General features: G+C 29.1%; 5 protein-coding genes across 7 annotated transcripts; 2 read left to right on the top strand and 3 right to left on the bottom strand.

The window, feature by feature from the left end:
• Positions 1-211: 211 nt before the first annotated feature.
• L(3)76bdm (trafficking protein particle complex subunit 8 homolog l(3)76BDm) lies at positions 212-6,596 on the bottom strand. Of its 3 annotated transcripts, none has more exons than XM_076781965.1 (11): positions 6,138-6,596; positions 5,291-5,732; positions 4,970-5,215; positions 4,398-4,901; positions 3,751-4,270; positions 3,369-3,554; positions 2,542-3,282; positions 2,306-2,465; positions 1,117-2,188; positions 732-1,015; positions 212-561 (listed from the first exon to the last, which is right to left on the bottom strand). In XM_076781965.1, exons 1-10 carry the CDS (start codon positions 6,292-6,294, stop codon positions 748-750), a joined length of 4,296 nt encoding a protein of 1,431 aa, XP_076638080.1. In that variant the 5' UTR covers positions 6,295-6,596; the 3' UTR covers positions 212-561; positions 732-747. The 3 variants fall into 3 exon arrangements, with proteins under 3 accessions (XP_076638080.1, XP_076638082.1, XP_076638081.1); XM_076781967.1 differs by having other exon boundaries at positions 6,156-6,596; XM_076781966.1 differs by lacking the exon at positions 212-561 and having other exon boundaries at positions 591-1,015.
• Positions 6,597-8,093: 1,497 nt separating this feature from the next.
• On the top strand, positions 8,094-11,645 carry LOC143349637 (1-acyl-sn-glycerol-3-phosphate acyltransferase gamma). The gene is made up of 7 exons (XM_076781025.1): positions 8,094-8,483; positions 9,486-9,742; positions 9,897-10,069; positions 10,144-10,305; positions 10,389-10,727; positions 10,803-11,022; positions 11,114-11,645. Exons 2-7 carry the CDS (start codon positions 9,562-9,564, stop codon positions 11,197-11,199), a joined length of 1,161 nt encoding a protein of 386 aa, XP_076637140.1. The 5' UTR covers positions 8,094-8,483; positions 9,486-9,561; the 3' UTR covers positions 11,200-11,645.
• Positions 11,646-11,720: 75 nt separating this feature from the next.
• LOC143349642 (uncharacterized) lies at positions 11,721-14,931 on the bottom strand. Its single transcript, XM_076781034.1, has 5 exons — positions 14,814-14,931; positions 14,466-14,593; positions 13,930-14,113; positions 12,583-12,893; positions 11,721-12,384 (listed from the first exon to the last, which is right to left on the bottom strand). Exons 3-5 carry the CDS (start codon positions 13,945-13,947, stop codon positions 12,228-12,230), a joined length of 486 nt encoding a protein of 161 aa, XP_076637149.1. The 5' UTR covers positions 13,948-14,113; positions 14,466-14,593; positions 14,814-14,931; the 3' UTR covers positions 11,721-12,227.
• On the top strand, positions 14,806-16,460 carry Obp59a (Odorant-binding protein 59a). The gene is made up of 6 exons (XM_076781027.1): positions 14,806-14,906; positions 15,014-15,234; positions 15,462-15,663; positions 15,754-15,789; positions 15,994-16,185; positions 16,354-16,460. Exons 1-6 carry the CDS (start codon positions 14,844-14,846, stop codon positions 16,375-16,377), a joined length of 738 nt encoding a protein of 245 aa, XP_076637142.1. The 5' UTR covers positions 14,806-14,843; the 3' UTR covers positions 16,378-16,460.
• Positions 16,461-17,278: 818 nt separating this feature from the next.
• On the bottom strand, positions 17,279-19,481 carry Ist1 (increased sodium tolerance 1-like protein). Its single transcript, XM_076781026.1, has 6 exons — positions 18,856-19,481; positions 18,422-18,698; positions 18,167-18,328; positions 17,783-17,914; positions 17,651-17,704; positions 17,279-17,563 (listed from the first exon to the last, which is right to left on the bottom strand). The coding sequence occupies exons 1-6, from the start codon at positions 19,122-19,124 to the stop codon at positions 17,384-17,386; spliced, it is 1,074 nt and encodes a 357-aa protein (XP_076637141.1). The 5' UTR covers positions 19,125-19,481; the 3' UTR covers positions 17,279-17,383.
• Positions 19,482-19,578: the final 97 nt, after the last annotated feature.

Genomic DNA, 19,578 nt, shown 5'->3' with positions numbered 1-19,578 from the left:
AGAATTCATTATAAACGAAATTTCTGTTGCCCGCAAATATCCTCATTTGATTATATTGTATAATTGATTTAAATGTACGTATATTTATTATTTAAATTTTCTGATATGATTATTTTTAAGTTCGAAACATTGATTTTTGTAATTTCTTATTATAGTTAACCACATTTTATTATATTGGCATATGAATATGTATTTTCATACAAGAATTTTAATTTTCATTATAAATATTTATTATTTATATTTTCCCATGTATCGTTCACAGCATTCCGCAATTATACGTTCGTAAATTATTGTTTTTGTTTAAAAGATATGAAATGCTAATTCAAAAAATATATTTATGACATAGTCGCTATAATATAATTTCGATATTTACTCGAGAGATTATAACTGAGCATATTTTTATGTAAGATGACTTTAATATATCAATCTATAATAATAAAATGTACAACAATCTTTTTAGAGTGAACTATTTTTTTTTTTGGAGTAGATACTCTAATTATACTGTAATGAATCGTTTATATATGCATAAACATATATAATTTTATTCGTACTTTGATGTATCTGAAAAAATTAAAGAAAAATGGAAAAAGTTAAATAATACATACTAAATTTTAATAATTTATAGTATAATAATAATAATCTGTACTAGATATTTACATAACATTGAGGAATGATTTTAAATTACATAAATGAAATTAATTTATTACATTATTTAATAGTAATAATAATACCTTTATACTTTTTTAGCTATTTACTATCACCATTAATAATACATATGCTCTCCATTTTCCACTTTTGCAAGATGAATTCTCTAGTATTTACAAGTTTTACAAAAACTTCTACACGCGCGGCTAAATCGTATGTCCCGGGAGCTGGAAGTAAAGCTTGTAGTTTTACAGTATTGCTGGTAAGTGGTTGTATCTGAGAACAAATAGCTGAATGGCAAGCATATCTATAAAACGTAGACGCTTGTGGAGAGTACAATTGTGATTTTATATTTGGAAGATGTGTCCCACTGAAAAGAAACAGAGTAATTTGTACATTTGCTGAATTGCTACTTTTGATATTCTATAAAGTATGCAAGAGTACGTATGTTAATCTTTTATTAATATATACCTGCTAGTTCCTATTGTACTGACTTTAATATCGATTTGTGTTTCTAGATGATTCTGTATATACATTATTACAGGGACAAAGCACAATCTACTTCGATTAAAATTATGCGTGATTTGTCTAGTATGACTCAAAGAAAAGGAAACTATATTCTTCAAAAATTCTGTTTCTAAAATTTGTTCTTTATTAGTCACAGCCAAAAAAGTGGGTATGTTTTTATCTGGTCCAAAGATTTTCAAGCACCCTCCATATTCGCTTGGTTCAATTTGAATTTCCTTGGGATGTTTATAAGTTTTGTTCAAATATTCAAGATCAAGATGATGTTGACCAATTGCTTGTCTAGTAATAATTCCACCTTCAACTACTTTCGCTTGCCATTTAAGGATTAAAGTAGAATTTAATGACATAGTCACAGACAAAGGTGTTTGGTTAATATTTTGTGGCGATCGTTGAAATTGTTGTTGCATTTCAGTTACATTTTCATTTGCTTCTAATGACAGAATATGTCTTCTTTGGATGAAACTGATGTATGGATAATTCATATCTGTGCTAACGATTTCTTGAGTTAAGGATACATCAGAAAATATTGATTCACTCTTGCTTTTCTTTTTTAGTTTAAGCATTAAGTGAGACATTTCCTGAGGATGTATTTTTATATCAGTTGGCAAAACGGATGAACTAAATACAGACCACGTATCACTTTCAAACATTACTTTAGACAGCATAATTTCATTCATAAGGGAATCATAAATATGATTTGCATTTTTAATGCACACTATTAAATTCAATGTAGGGGAAATATCCTTAAATAACACACTTCTTGAAGCAACTGCACTAATTTGTATGGAATCAAAAACTGTAAAATGCCATGTATGTCTGCAAAGTCGATATTTTACCATACTTTTTGAATCAATATTTTCGTAGTAAAAAAGTAAATCTAAGCGATGGGTTCCCTTTTCGTGGGGTGCACATATCCACAACGGTATTATACATGTCTCTCCAACATTTAATGTATCGTTATTGGTGGTTAACGGAATTTTTGTTACAAGTTTATTATTCTTTTTTACCGTATTTTCTGAAATAACAACAATATATTACCATAAACTTATCATCGATTAATCATTTTTCAATTTTATATTTGAAAATGACATAATAAAGTATAGTAAATAAACAGTGTATTATGAGAATATACCTTGTATATTCATATCCTCATCTCTTAATGAGAAAAGTTTAGCATCCGTAGATGCTAAGTAGACATTTGATAATGGTGCATTACCTACATTCTTTAATGTAATTTCTATTTTTTGAATTTCACCACATAACATTTTCAAGGGCAGTTTACTAAAGAAAATCTATAAATAAATTTATATAATTATATTAGGAAGACATCAAACTTTTTACATGTAACTGTATTTGAAAGTTAATTACCTGCATAAAAGGTGCCTTTTCAATAACATTCATTTCCAATCTATAATCTATACCATACATATTTGCACCAGGTTTTTCTTTAATATTCTTTAATTTAGGACCTTTAATTTCAAATAACCTTTTTCCAGTAATGGCTATTGTTGGGTTAACAACTGGAGGATCTATTGCGTGTGTTGGATTAGATAAATCATAGCTTAAACCTAACACTTTTAATTCTCCTACTTGTTTTGGTATTAAATACAATGTAATATGTTGTCTACAAGCTGGTTGCAAGATAATTGTTTCGATTACTTGCGCTTCTATTGGCTTTAAATTTTCTGACAACTTCGTTTCATTTGTAATCTGTCCATCAGCAGAAATGAACAACCATAACAAAGTCACGTTAGATAATGGCAGCGGTATGTGCAATGGATTATACATTTCGATAAAAAAATGCACTGGTTCATACAAAACTGCATTTGGTTTTATGCTGTTATTACTTGTCTTAGAATATAATGAAATGGTTGGTCTGAATATCATAGGCGAGGATCCCTGGGCTTCTGTTATTAACATCTCTTCCATTTTTGACCATCTTGCATCATCACATTCTTCCATATCAAATGAAACATGATTTGCTGGAATATTATTTCCATATGGCACAGCCATAGGACCATATAATACTTTAATATTATTATTATCTATTAATGGTAAAGGCAAGATAGGAAGCTCTTGATGATTTGATAAACCTCCCTGTAACAATAACTGTAGTATACAGATTATGATTTATCTGGAAGGAAGATAATATGTGCAAATGAAAGAATTCAATTAATAACAATATATATACATACATTATGGATATGTAAAAATTCACGTAAAAATGTAGCTTGTTGTGGAGCTGCTTGTTTGCTGTAAGCATTCAACAATTTTTCAAATGCTTGAACAGCTTCACAAACTTGTTTTAGCGATGCAGCCTGTCTGCCAATGGTAAAATGTATATGATCTTCAGCTAATGACCAACCCCTTCCATTATACACCTTTTAAAATAAATTCTTTGTGATTTTTGATGGAAAATAACACAAGGGAAAAAATTAATAGATAAGTTAAAACATCGCTTTTACTGTCTATATTCTCAAAACTTTTGAAAAAATGATACAATTTCATAAAAATCGGGGAACTTTGCAGATATTTTTGATTAATGTGATATTTTGATTATGGATTAATTAAAAGTACCTGGTATGCCTGTTGGTAACATCGTAACGAATGCTTTCTTTGGCCTGCTTTTGAGAATCTATGGCCAGCAAGAACAGCGTGAAATGCATACTTGCGCATCATTTTTGGTCGAATAAAACAATAAGCTGCTTGTTCTAATAAAAGCGCAGAACGCAAATCTGAATCTTCACTAGTCATACGAATTAATTGTTTTGCAGCCTCTCCGTATAAACTTCTGCCTTTCAAGCATTCAGCACTTAGAAGTGTTGCTCTTGTTGCAAACTGAGGCTTTTTACAACTGTTTGAATAAGTTAATATTGCATCATCCATATATTCAATAGTCTTTCTATTGGTTTCACCTTGCATGAATGCACTTAAAGCAGCCATTTCAAGAGCACCTGCATAATAAAGCCAAGCTTGATCTGCTGCAAAATCTCTTTTTGCACTATGATATGCTTGGTAAGCAAGTGAATAGTGACCAAACATGAAACATAAGTCACCTAAGCGACGCAATTGTAATTCTGGCGATTCTGTTGTATAACTGAAATCCAAACAAGCTGGAACTTTATATATTTATATATGCTATGTTACAATTTGTTTCATATCTAATGCTATATGAGTTATAATTATATGAAAGAATGGTATATAAGTATTGATAAACAACATACATTACAGCATTCGATGGAGTAGGTCCTGGTATTCCAGGTTTATTTGTTCCAAACCATCGTCTTGTAGCACTAAAAAGTGATCTACTAACACCTTTCTTATTTGAAATTACATCGTTCAATAAACCAATTTGTTTTTCTACATAGGGAAATAAACTTTTTAAACAAAATTCTGTTATTAATGTTCGTAATCTTTCAAGATCTTGCGTAGACAATCTAGCACCATGTTGTGTTGCTATGTAACTAGGAGAATCTGCCCAAACATTTACATTTATTGGAGTATCACTAACTGTTTGTCCTTTCGTATGTACAATGTAATTTAAATTTTGTGATTTTTCAATTGTTGGACTTAAAGGATGAATTGTAACAGAAACAGCTTCTTGTCCAACTTCTAAGGGTGTATTTGCTGATTCAGATATTTCGGAAGAAAAACTAACAGTACTATTTACATCTGGAGAAACTAATACAGAATTTTGTGAAGTTACTGGTGTTCCAGCCTGGCTTGTTCTGAAATAAAAATTTGCATATACATTTTATCAACGTTTAAAAGTTGTAATAAAAAAAAAAAAACATACTTGTCAGTATCTGTTGTAACTTCATTTGGCATAGCAGAAACACCGCTGGTATCAGCAGGTGTACGAGGAGAACTACCTTGTTCACTACCCCCAGATGTTTCTGAAGGCTTTATTAAAAATTGACTCCAAGGATCTGGCAAATGAGTATTGTCATCAAATTGACCAGGAGGTCTTGAATTCATTTGTAATAAAAAACAATTATTAGCACCATAAATATTTTTCATTTCTGTAAAAACTAGTTCAGCCCTGCAAAATTATAGATAATTCATTTGAACGAATAAAATTCAACGTATAAAAAATAAAAAAAATAAATGTAAATACTTATTCCTGTCGTCTTGTATAGTATCATGTACTAAGATATAATATCTAAGTGTATTGTTATTAAACCACTTTGGCAATTTTCCAGGTATACTTTGATGTAACTGTGCACCCATATTTTGTATCTTTTCCAAAGGATTGTCTTCTGCTGTAGAAATGACTACCATACAAGCAAGAAAATGCTTTGTGAATTCGTGATCTGATGGAAACTGAACGCTTAGAAACATTTCTCTCCATGCTTCAAACCAAGGAACCGAGACAGGTATATCAAGCTCTGTTGTTCCAATTCGGATAGGAGTTGTATGTTCACACATAACTGAATTAACTGCTTCGTTCAACATTTTTCTAGCAATGCTTGGGTCTGGTGGCTGTGCATTAACATCTTGTATAAAAAGTCGAAGATTCCTAATAGTTATCGTATTTCCTTGCGGATCTTTAAAATGACCTATGGAAATGAATATATTATGCAATACATTAATGTTCAGCAAGATTACATATAATGCAAACAATAATATATTTATAATGTATAACCTGTATATTTATTTTGTTTAATAATGTATAGTGTGTTACACTTTATTATCATAAAAATTATACATATAATAGACACTAAAATATTATCTATGTCTACATAGAGTGTTTTACATTTATGATGTACTTGTATCAAACATAATATGAAGAAAGGTAATAAAAAAATGCTGCTTTCTCTTTATTGCAACTAAATAGTCTCAGTTTTACATAAATCTTACAACAAAATTATAAACATATTGCGGATTAATCGTGTTTGAATTTCTCGATGAGAATTATACTGACTATTGAAAACTAATGTATAAAAATAATAATGAAATCCTACCTTCGGTATTTAACTTACAGAACGGTTGTAGAAGTTCAACAAATGATAAATTATTTTTCTGACAAGCTGCATCGGCCGCGGTCGAACACACCGCAGCAATTTGTGGGGAGAAAGCATTATTTATAAACTCACGAGGGGTTAACTTACATTGAGCCATGATAATTCTTACAATTTCTACAGGTAATCGAGGTTACGTATTACTAAGAAGTATAATTACACGACGATGATCATTTTGGACGCTACATTACTGACATTTATTATCTCAGCAATCGACAGAAACCGAACTTCTAATGCATCCCAAGACATCGAGATAAACATCTCTATCGAACAGCTGTTTTGTGGATATTTACCCACGAAGGGTAAAAATATGAAGATGACATATACATATCGTTGGTTTCAGGGGTCATATAATACTAACTTTAACTAGAAAATATACAAAGTCACTAGACAGCCAGCCATCTTTGGTACTAATCGTGTTCAACAATATGGCATCACCGTCCCCTACCAGCACCCAGAATACCTACTATGTACTTTCAAATCTTGGGAACTTGCGGCGGAATTTGTTAGTACATTAATCGTTCAATACAAATTAAATTCGAAAGTAGAATTGTTTTATCAATTATTAATCCTTTTGTCTAAACTTAATCGTTTTCAAGACATTGAACTAATTATGTTTCTAACTCTCAATTTTGAAGGGTAGTTTCATCTCTTTCAGATGTTACATATATTTTAACTAATTTCGTCGTAAAATCTGTATGTACCATCACCGCTGAAAGATTAGTGCAATAGAAATGAATGCATTGTGTTGCGTCGAAGATGCGTGCAACCACAAATTCATTTCTGTTGCATTAATTATGACCTGATATTGGCTAGGGTCTGCATCAGATATACATATATCTCGACCTTGACACTTTATTTTTTATTTGAAAGGCAAATAAATGTGATTTATAAGCGTCGCTGCCAAGCAGCGTTCGTTTATGAATAGTTTAATACACTTCAGCAACAATTTATATTCGCGATATTCCACGTAACACTTCTCACGATTTTTCTAATAATTTCGATAATCTGTTCAAAATTATTTTCAATAAAAATAATAATTCGCCGACAAAATCGTAAAAAATGTTGCTTGGAACATCCTGTATACATTAAATAAAAACGCCTAAATATACATCGACGATGAAAACTTTGTTTCAAAATATATTCAAAATAATAACAAAAGTTACAATGCAATACTAGTAATTTGCTCCAAACATGTGTATGCGCAATACGAAAATAGCAACAATGGAACAAGAGATAAAAGAAGATTGAAAAGAGAATTTTTGCCTCGTGGCAGTAATTACATAATAAGTGAAATCAATCGTAAAGGAGGGGACTTCTCAAGATAATATTGAAAAATGGGCCACCAACAGAAGAGAGGTAGGGGTAGATTTCAACTTTGAACTCTATAAGAATGGAAATACATCGAGCAGAGATTGCACCTGAATAAAGTGGGGATTGTTTTGTCATTTAACACTTGGATTTGCAGAATTAAAAAGTAATTTGTATAATATATAATAAAATAATTCAAATGAAGTCGCGTTTATGAATCATATAATATCGTCGAGTTACGAGATACACCCTGTATATATAACTTAAAATTATAGTTGCTTTATAATATTATTGGAACATTTCCAAAATATGTTAACGGAATGTATATATTGCACAGGTCATTGCTGCAATATTATAGCATTGTGCTGTATGGTATCTTATTTGTACTTTCTATGCATTTGATACGTCTAGTATAAACGCAGTTGAATTAAATACTTAATACGTACTATCTTGGTCCGCGTATCAGAAATAAATACTCTATAAATTATGCCAATGACGATATGCAGTAATAAAACAAAGTTTGACCTCGTCGGTATCAGTAGAGTTAATAAGACTTTGACCTTAGGCCATAGTCGAAATTGAGATTTGCACTTTTTTAACTTGAAATCCTGTATGTCTAACTGCCTGACGATTAATCTAGTAATATTTCTTTGTTTAATACCAGTTTTGATATCAATTCTTTTGATTTTGTTTAAAGGTCAGCCAAATATTTGATAATCATACAAGATTACATTTTGATGCAATCCCTTCTATTAAGCGTGATTTGACTTTGATCGTTGTTTATCGAACGATTACTATCCGCCAATGACAAAGATTTATCTTTATTTGACCAATCAATTTCTACAGTGATTCTCTCTATCCACGCCCGTTATAAGTCTGAACTATTTTTTTAACATTTTTCGCGTATGTCACCATTTTTCGGCACATTCTAAGTGAAAGGGTTGGTTGTACCGATATTCCAGAAAAGATTTGCGACTGGTGAGTTTGGTTTTCATGGAAAATTTATCATTTACTCTAAGTCCTATTTTTTAAAAAGTGCGTCGTAGAATCATAATCAGTTTCTGTTTGTTATGCGTAATTTCATTCAAACTTTTCAGATTTTTCATATTTTACAGTAACTTACTTTTTATGTTAAGAAATTTATCTAAATAAGTGTCGTCCGATTTATTTGAATAAAATTTTTTATAATTATCTATATCGCATAAGTTTATTGTTAAAGACAATTAAAAAATTAATTTTATGATACCTTTTATTCAAAAATCGAAAGTTTTGATAGAGTTTCCTTCTTGTTGAAATAGGTTAGGATGAACAATCTGTTTTAAAGAGTATTAGTAAATAATACAACAAAATTAATAAATGTATAGTTTAACTAGACGAATTAATTTGATGAACGACTAAATTCATTGAATAATTAAGCAATTACTGAATTACATTTCATAACTAATATGATTTTTGTAATCTAATTATGATTTATAATACTGATATGATATATTAATAATCTAATTTTATTAATACATAAATACAATTTTCACATATATTTTATCATTGATCAAATTTATTAAATGTTACTAATTTTTAAATAAATTTTAAGATTATTTGAATTAAAATTTGTATAGCTTTGACCTTTTTGTTAATAATTCTTATGAAACTAATTAAACTGTAATAAATATTTGTTATTGATATTTATTGTTTGGATATGATCTATAGTATTTTAGTATTCTTTTAATTATTTTTTAATCACGATTTTTCATATTAAAAATTGTTCATTAAGTGTTTTAAGATCCTTTCTATGATATGACTTAATGAAAATCTTAGTTGTTTAAGTTTGTTATTCTTTACCAAAGGAAATTTTTGTTTCCTTATGTTATCCATTATGTATAATAAATATCTTAGTGTCTTTTGTAATGTCTTACTATAATATAAATATTATTATTATACCTTTAAAATTTTTTAACATGAATATTGAATTGTTTGTTTCAGGAACAAAGAATTTAAGATTTACAAGTGATACATACATATGTTTTTTCTTTATTGAACATACAATAAAGTTCAAAAGATGGGGTTGATATCAATATTGAAGCAATTCCCACTATTTCACCTGATGTTTGCTATAACATTTTTCACATCAGGATTGATAATCAATTACTTCCAGTGTCTTTTGTACATTGGCCTTCGGCCTTTTTCCAAATATTATTATCGGAAAATTAACTATTATCTCTGCTATTCTTTTTATACTCGTAAGTCAATGTTTCATTCTGTATACAATATTTTATATTTTATCTATAATTTAAATATAGTTTATAGAATTAATTCTATTAATTTTATTTATTTATTTACAGTATTAATATAAAATTAAAAGAGTTATAATTAAATTTAAATTTATGTTTCTAGAGTTGGTTTTTTTGACAGAATGGTGGTCTGGATCAGAGTTAATATTGTACACAGATAAAAATGACTTTGATAAATACTGTGGGCATGAACATGGGCTTTTATTAATGAACCACACCTATGAAATAGACTGGCTTGTTGGGTGGGTTTTTTGCGACCGAATTAGAGTACTTGGTGTAAGTTACACGTACACACACAATTTCAGATCAAAATTATAGTCATATTAGTACACGATATTTGTGTATTTCAGAATTGCAAAGCATATGCAAAGAAGGCAATACAATATATTCCAACATTAGGTTGGGCATGGAAATTTGCTGAAAGCATATTCTTGGAAAGAAACTGGGAAAAAGATAAAGAAATAATTAGTAGCCAAATTATGGAACTTGCAAACTATCCAGACAGTATATGGGTAATTAATACTCATATTTATGTTTACATCTCATTTTTAAGACATTATATTGAAATTACTATTTTATTTAAAATGAACTACAGTTACTTTTAAATGCTGAGGGGACACGTTTTACGACACGAAAACTAGAAGCTAGTCAAAAGTTTGCCCGAGAAAAGGGTCTTCCAGTATTAAAATACCATTTAACTCCACGAACAAAAGGTTTCACGGCAAGTATACCGCACATGCGAGGTAAAATTCCAGCAATTTACGATGTACAAGTACATTTTAAGCAGAGCGACCCAGTGAAACCAACAATAACCAATTTGTTATTGGGAAAACGAGTTGTGTGTTACATGTATATACAAAGAATTCCATTAGAAGAGGTGCCAGAAGATGATGAAGCTGCAGCTGAATGGTTGTATAAAGTTTATCAAAAAAAGGTAAGATTTCGTAAAAGTAGTTGTAGAAATATCAATAGCCATCGCATTAGTTGTTAAATTCTTTTCTTTTTTCAGGATCGTTTGGCAGAGAGTTTTATTCAGACAGGTGATTTCTTTGCAACCAGTGGTGTACCCAAAACAGATTGTTTGCTGCTTCCCAGGAGATATTATAGCTTTTTAAATACGATATTTTGGGGAGTCGTAGTTTTAGTACCAATGCTTTATTATTTAATTATTCTTTTCTTATCTGGATCAACCATATATTTTTCTATTGGTGTGGGTATACTTCTCCTGTGTAAGTATTTTGGTAATATAAACGAAATTTTATGTTTAGTATACATTTCTATTGTTCTAACAACAATTGTTTTTTGTTTTCTTAATTTCAGTCTATTTTCTCATGCACAAAACGATAGGAATGTCTGAAATAAGTAAAAGTTCTTCTTACGGAGCTGATGATAATAAATCGAAGTGAAACAGAAGAGGAGAAAATAATAAAAGGAATACATCATGAAAAAATTGATACTTTTTTAGAGACTATTGCTAAATAAGTATTATCGGATTATCTTTTCCGCGTAATGTATTCCACGTGATGGTCTCTGTACAAAATCACTTTACGTGACATATTTATAATGGCTTGCGAAAGTATTTGATTTGTACATTGTTAATGGTATTTTTTTCATTTTGTTAAATATATGCAACTGTATGTTTGAATTTTTTGTTTCAATAGTTATAATAATGGGTTAGTTATTTACGCGCCTTTATATTAACTGTTTAATATTTCTGGAATTTAAGTTTTGAAAATTTAATAGAATTTACAGTATAGTGTAATTTATTTAAAATTTGAAAAGAATGTAAAATTTTGTTCAAGAGAAAAGAAACAAATTTAAAAGTTATAATTAAAAATTAAGGTTTCTAAAATTAGTGTTTCATTACTATAAAAGGCTATTTCATTTAGATCTTAACACTATTTATTATAAGACTGCACACTTATCAAAAAGAAAAATCGCCTAATATTGCGCTCATATTAATTAAATAATATAGTTGCAAATAATTTTGTTAAAGTATATATTTTACCTTAACGTTTTTATTCAAATACTTTTGTAAGTGGGTGTATGTTATGAGTGTGGATGTTATGTATATAAGGAAATACATATACGCACATATATAAATATATGTTTGGGTATGTCTTCTGAAAAGTCTTCTTACTATCTCTGTATTCAAATTAACATTTAAACTTAATTTTCATTTTTGTTTTTATTTTTCTTATATAGCTGTTGTTATTGTTAAATAAATGATTTAATCCAAATAACTGTATTTTTTAAAGTGTGTAGTATATAATTGCCGAAATTTATTAAACACTTGAAATTCCATAGTAATTATTTTCTAACTTTCGAAAAGTTTAATGCAATACAACTCGAATCTTATCGCGTGAGAATGTAGTTTGTACTTCATTCTAATATCTTTTAAGGAAACGAAAACCTACCATTTTGTTGTCTAATTTCAGTGTGTTATTTCATGATGTTTTTCCGTATAGCCTTCAAAAGGTCTAGCAACATATCGAACTGTTCTTAATTTCCCTCTCGCATCGTAATATCCATATTGTCCTTTTACTGTGCCATCTTGAAGCCTTTCTTCCAATCTGTACTGTCTATTCTTTCTAAGAAAATGTACTATGTATAATTAGTTAAGTACTTATAAAAATATATAATATTTTGTTTATGATGACACATGTGCATACATATACAAAATCTAAGCTAAGCGTTTGTAATAAATAAATCATTTTATGTCAAATTTTTACGAGTAAAGTTATATTAATTTTTTTATTCAAAATGCATTTTTATTTTAAATAACTTACCCATGTCCGGTATCGAATCCAAAGATGTATGTTTGCGGTCCATCGTGACCTTCCATTTGAAATTGTATTCTATCTGTCTCTTTTGATAAGTTCCAAGGGTTTACGTATTCTTCTTTTCTTTCTTTTGAACGTTTATCGCTTGTCATTTTATTTTCTTTCGAACTGTGTAATGTGATTTTAGTGTTCTTTTCCGTTTTGTATTTCAAATCTTTTTTACGGTGTGATGATAATTCCTGGTTGTCTACGCGAAGTCGATGATCTTTAGGCCACGAAACGTTGGTTGCGAATACGAGGACTGCATTTGTTAAAAACTATGCGACAGAAACGAGAAAATAATTGTCAGAAAACGTAAATTTTTACACTGATTAATTTGGTATTCAAGGTATGAGAAACAAGTCGATGCTCCGAACTATGAATTCATTCCTGATTTGTCTCGCTTTCACGCGTTTTTACGGTTCATCGAATTTCACAATTTACTATTATCGCGACTTACGATCCATTTACTATACTACTATTGCATGAAATTGAGTTTATACGTATCAAAGTGACAAATATATTTTCATATTGCTGTAACAATAAAACTAATAATAACAATGCAATACAAATTTTGGATCAACTCGAACTATTTAAATCCGAATACAAAAGTGTCGAAATAACGAAAAATTTATATTGCCGGGGAATAATATTACAGAATTTTTTATAATAGTTTCGAGATATTCAAAAATAATTCACAGTGTCGTTAAATTATTGTTTAGCAAAATCATATTCCTTATAATCTGAATTATATAGAAATATATCGTTTAACAGGTACCATTTTTAAGAAATAAAAGATTAAAAATATTTACAAAGAATATTAATGTATCCAAAAAGGCAATTATTTGATTCATTTACATCATCGATTCAAATTCGATTTAAATCATTAAAGTTTATTTAGCTCTTTGGGGCACGCTGGGATTAAAAGTGTCCCACCTTAATGCATGGTGGGACATTTTTAGCCCCACCTCGAAATATTGCAATAGCTACATAGGTTTATATTTCGTCTTATTTACGTAAAGCAGTTGGTAATATTTCAACAAATGTTACAAATGTATTCACTTGTGTTGAAACATTCAACATGCCAATACAGGTTTATCAATTGTTGCAAGCGCAAGGTTTATTGCGACAATGTTTTATATTTTTACATTACGTGATACCTTTATTAATAAAATTATACCAATTTCGTTTAATTGAAAACGCAATAAAATTTCTATGCAACATGGGTCTATTTTATTACCTGAAATCCTGTGCCGCGAAGAGTTAACGGACGAGTTATACGAAAAACTTTTAGAAAAGGAAATCTTTACTTACAAGAAATGCAATATGCATTTTGTGCTTTTGATGCGGAAGGAGAAAGAAGAGGATAAAGACTGACAATTCTCGCGCAAAATTCTTAAACGAATTACCGCTTCATTTCTGTTTCATTGTAACTTGTGAACAACTTTCCTCCACATTTCTCCCTCTTCGACTTCCCCTTCCCTTTGTATCGATCTTTCTAAGATTACAATCGATATTAACTGTCGAACGTATGGAATGACTTTAAAAAAATATATAATAAAAATACTGATTTCCGAACTACAAAATTCCTTGTTGATTAATTCAAAAATACTATTTGAGGCAAAAAAATGTTGCCCATTATGCAATTCCATTAAATTTAAAGTAACAATACTTTTTGCGAGGTTTCCAATAATTTATGCAATTTTATAAGTACTTTTTGTTTCTACCGTCTAGTGTTGGTCAACATAATTGGTCAATTACACGTTGGCCAACGTGTTGGTCAATTGTAATTGGCAGTTAAAATTAATTGTTTAATTGATCGATGAAAATTATAATTGATTGATACTCACCACTGTTATCGCACCCCAAAGATCGCCATCCGTATGTTTTGCTCTTGACTATAAGAACGAACATTTTGTAATACTGAGTTTCTCATCCAGAACCATAAAATAAGCTTTTTCCTGGTTAGAAAAATGTTCTGAAAAGACAATAAAATATTTTACATTGGTTTTTGTTCGGATGACACAACTTGCATGCAACAGGAAATGAATAATTCCGGATACAACGTGTCACTGGAACGTCCACTGAACTCGTATTCTTTTCAAAAGTAAAACGACATGCAATTAATGTCAAAACGTTTTCCTGTTAATTTCGTTTATATACCCGACCGAATGGGAACAAACTTTTATTAACCATACCTTAAATTGACGAAACGTTAGTGAAGTATCATGACAAATTTTTTTCCGCTTGCATTATGCTGCATTATTCTATTTTTCCTTAACGAGGGAATAGTAAGTTGTTTTAACGTGTACTTTATAAAATGCAATATTCACTATGTTTCAATTTATGGGGAATTAGTAATATTCAAAATTACACAAAAAATTATTATTTTTTTTAGTCATTAAGATGTCGTTCGGAAAATCAAGAAGTAGATATGCAATTTCAAAAGGTACTGAAAACCTGTAAAAAGCGTTATTCTGGTTCAAATACAGACAGTGAAGATTCTATGTCTTCAGAAAGTGATCTTAGTTCTGAAGAGGATGTTAATGATAATAATTTTTTTTCCACAAAAATGAATAAGTCTCCTTACAATCAATCCACGAATACTCAAAGATACAGGTGTAACTTGAATTATAAATAAGTCATAACGATAATATTGATAAGTCATATTTCTATCTACATCTATCTTAAATCGAATTTCTTGATATCTTACTACATACATCTATAAATTACAAAATTTTAAATTGACAGAAGATTAATAAAAATAATAAGAACAATAGTAAATGTTAATTTTATTTTATAGTCTTTTTTAAGGTAAATTTTAATTAATATTTTTATGGATATAGAACTTCCGAAGGGAACAGTAACATAAAAACCTATTCTTTTGATCATTTAACAAATAAAAACGTTAGGGATTTTCCAAATTCAAAAAATATTCGTAACACCAATGATCGAAATTCGTGGAATTCTACAAATCGACATAATAAAAAAGATGAATTTTATAACGAAGATACACGCTACACTAACAATACTGGCCAAGAACAATCTGTAAGAGTTAAATTACAACTATATTATAAACAGATGGTTTTATAATTTAATATAAATTTTATTAAATTTTAATGGCTTAACATTTTGTAGTGTATCGTGCAATGTTTCTTCAACGAATTGAACGTCGTAAGTATAATTCAATTTATTCATTTCGTTTAATGATTCTTTTACGTAAAAAGAAAACTGAAAAAAATAATAATGACGATATGTATGTATATAGTCGATAATTATTTACTAAAATTTTTCATTAATTAAATTTGAAATAATAATTTTACTTACATATCTTTTGTTAAAACAGTTTCTCTTTAAACATATGAAAAATTATACTAGGTAGACCAAAAAGGATTCCCAGAACGAGATTCCGTAATTCCATTGATGAGTCTAAATATTCAAGATCCAGAATTGAAAGATTTTGTTGAAGAATCAATCATAGAATGCTTTCGTTATCTTGAATCAAATAAGCGGGAAAAGTGTGAATTCTCTCAGAACCTTTTGAAATGTTTAGCTGAAAAAGGACATGAAGTAAGTATTTATTTAAATTTACATTTGTTAGTAATAACTCTATTTTTATTAAAATTAATTTCTGATTAGCTTCTACGCTTGTTTATTATTGTACTATCACTATCGTGGAACTACTTACGAAAATCAGAAATATGTTTAAATCAAAATTTCAAATTATTCGATTTCCAGAGGTGCGAAGACTGGGAAAATTGAAGACACTTAATCCATCGGAATTGTTTAAAATATATTATAAAACAAAAATAGCGTAGAAACAATGTGTATAAAGTAAATAAAAATACTGAACATTTAATATATTTGATGCAATAAATGTTGCAAAATTCCTATATTGCAGTTATCATTCACTGTATTGTATGAACTATTAAATTATGATGTGAAATAATTAATATTCTATAACAACGTTATAAATTGCATTAAAAATAGTGTTTATGAAAACATTACGTGTACTTTTCGTGTAATAAAAATTTTAAGTATAATTTCACAAAGTTCAGTTGACATTAGAATTTAGATTTTTACAACATTTACAAGTAATATCTTAGACTTTACACATTGCGATCATAAAAATTGCAAAAATATTATAATTTATACACTTTAAATGTTACATGATTAGTAACATTTTTTCAAGATTTACTAAGTGTTAGAAATTATTTCTACAACAGAAAAATTTTCATGATAGTTTAATGGTAATACTATATATTATTTAAAGAATATTATTATATTAGCAATGCATCAATACTTTCGAGATCATATAGCGGAATTTAATGTTTTACAGTGCATTCAGAACACTAAAAGAAAATCAAGGCCGAAATTAATCAATAGTAGAACAATATTCTTTACGTTTTTATACATTTTTTTCTATAATTTGTTCTAATCCATATTTAGTAAATATTGAATAATATCTGAATGTTGCTAAATTTTAAATATTTAGAAAGACCACAACATACACCGTTTTTGGTTAAATCTGTTTGTAAATTTGTTTACATTCTTGTGTTAGTGTACACAACATTTTGTCAAAACGTTTTAAATCTACTATTCTGACATATTTTATATAAATTGTTACTAGTAATATTATTAGGTTACTTACATTTCAAAATAGTATGTAATGAATAAACTATATTATTTTCAATTTTTACAATTATACCTACATATATTATATTATAACATACATGTGAATATGATATATCTGTATAAATATAAAAGACTATTTCCTTTTCTTTAAATCTTGGAAACGTTTCATTAAATCGTCAAAATCAATATCTTCATTAGAAGACGGATCATTAGGAGGTAGATCGTCTTCTGATGGTACAGCTGGCAAATCTGGGAGTTGAAAGTCATTCATTGGCATTTTTGATCTTGGTTGTGGTTTTGGTTTCTGATCAGACTGTAATAAAATAATTTCAAAATTTACTAAAACTTTCGAATACAGACGAGATATTACGGTAATTCAATATTTTTATTATTGTGTTACCTGCTTATTTAAATCAGGCGGGAATGAACAATACGGTGGAGGTAAATCATTTTCCTAAATACAAAATTCCATCGTTAAAATATATTATAGGGAAGATAAAATAAAAAAAAAAGTAACATTAGGAATACTCACAGGTTTGTTACCATTGGAATTATCTAATGGAATGTTGTAAGAAACATTAGTAGGATTGTAAAGAACACTCTGACCCTTACTTTCTGAGGGCCCTGATGGAGGTACAAATCCTATAAGTCCTTTTTCTGAATTCTAAAAATATAAATTAATATGAAAAATTACTAATTTTTTTTTTATATGTACATCACGTTATTTTTTATCAAAACCAATATAAAATTTGTTTAAAAGGTTTCTTTGTATATTTAACAGTTTCAAAGATAGCATTAGAAGGTTTTGTCAGAAATTGGAGAGGGATACTTTGCAGATACTTCTTGTTAATATCTCTATAAAATTTTCTTATATTACAGTAAATAAAAAATACTCAAACGTAGAAATATTCCATACTACTAAATTAGTTGATGGATTGGGTAATAGTGGAGGTTGTGGATATCCAATGAATCCAACTGGTTGTGGTAAACCACCACCAGAAGCTATATCCAAATTGTTTCTAGTTTCTCCATTAGCACCAATGTCTATTAACAAAGCATCTTGTCCTTCATCCATTACCTATGGTGTTAAAGTTTATGCATTTATTACGGTTTTATTGCAATACATTATGTATTATTATAATTATCATTGATTTTAATTTATCATACTTACTTGAGGATCTGGCTCATATTCAACATTATAATTCTTTGCAATTTCCACAAGATATTTTTCAACAAGAAGTTTAGATGGTGATTGCACACTCATCTTGTGTTTCAACTTTTCAGAAATAGTCTGTACCGCCTCTTCTCTACAAGCTTCTGTATATTGCCTGCCATACTTGGACATTAAAATGTCAGAGATCACTTTAATTTCTTGAACATCGGTTTGAATTCTAGGAGCAGCCCAAATTATTGTAGAAATAGCTTCCGCCAATCCGTCGTCTAAGTTCCTGTAATTATGAAAATATAATTAGCATAAGAAGATATATTAAATGCATTTAATATTTGTATATTACTAAAAAAGAAAATAATGTTAAAAACTTGAGCGACGTAATTGAAATATAAAACAAATTCGACATTTAATCATCAATAAAATATTGCTCGTACTTCATTTGTTGAATAAGTCCAAAACGTGCTAAAAGAAGATCACAATACATTTCGAGTAATTCCATAGCTTCCACCATGTAATCTTCCCTAATAATGTGTTCGACACGTATTTTTGCCCTTTCAACTTTTCCTGCGACAATATAATCGGCAATTTCTTTCCGTGCTTTTTGAGCAAGCTCGGTTTTCTTTTTTTCAAGCAACTTGAGCCGATTTATTGCTAGACGCAGATGCGTCTTCAATTTTGTATAATTTGGCCCGCTCGAGAACATATTCGTTTAATTGTTCTTATCAGAGGTGTGAAAAATTAATATGACCTCTCATACTCTTACGTAGGAGGTAGATAGAGGTTAGTCGGAGTATGACAGAAATGACAGCTCAGACAGACCAAATGTAATTCAATATATAATTTTATCGTGTACACGTATTGTTGTATTCTTCATGTATGATCTCTCATCTATCAAATTTGAGAATTAAATGAGTATACAACAGAAAATATAAACGAAAGGTTCACTATATAAATAAAATACTAGGAAAGCAACTTTAGATATTAAGACACATTGTTTGCGTATCAACATACGTCACAGATATTTCTACACACACTGAACGGGCTACAATGCTACGATTGCTACAAATGAACACATACAAAATAGTTAAACCTGAACATAGCCAGGTATAGTCTGTAGTTTCCTCGATGCGTGTTGCATCTGCGCATAAGGAGAAATA

This window comes from Colletes latitarsis, chromosome 14, assembly GCF_051014445.1.
Source record: "Colletes latitarsis isolate SP2378_abdomen chromosome 14, iyColLati1, whole genome shotgun sequence".
Lineage (NCBI taxonomy): Eukaryota > Metazoa > Arthropoda > Insecta > Hymenoptera > Colletidae > Colletes > Colletes latitarsis.
Note: the sequence above shows the minus strand (reverse complement) of the source record. Positions and strands in the feature narration are given on the sequence as shown.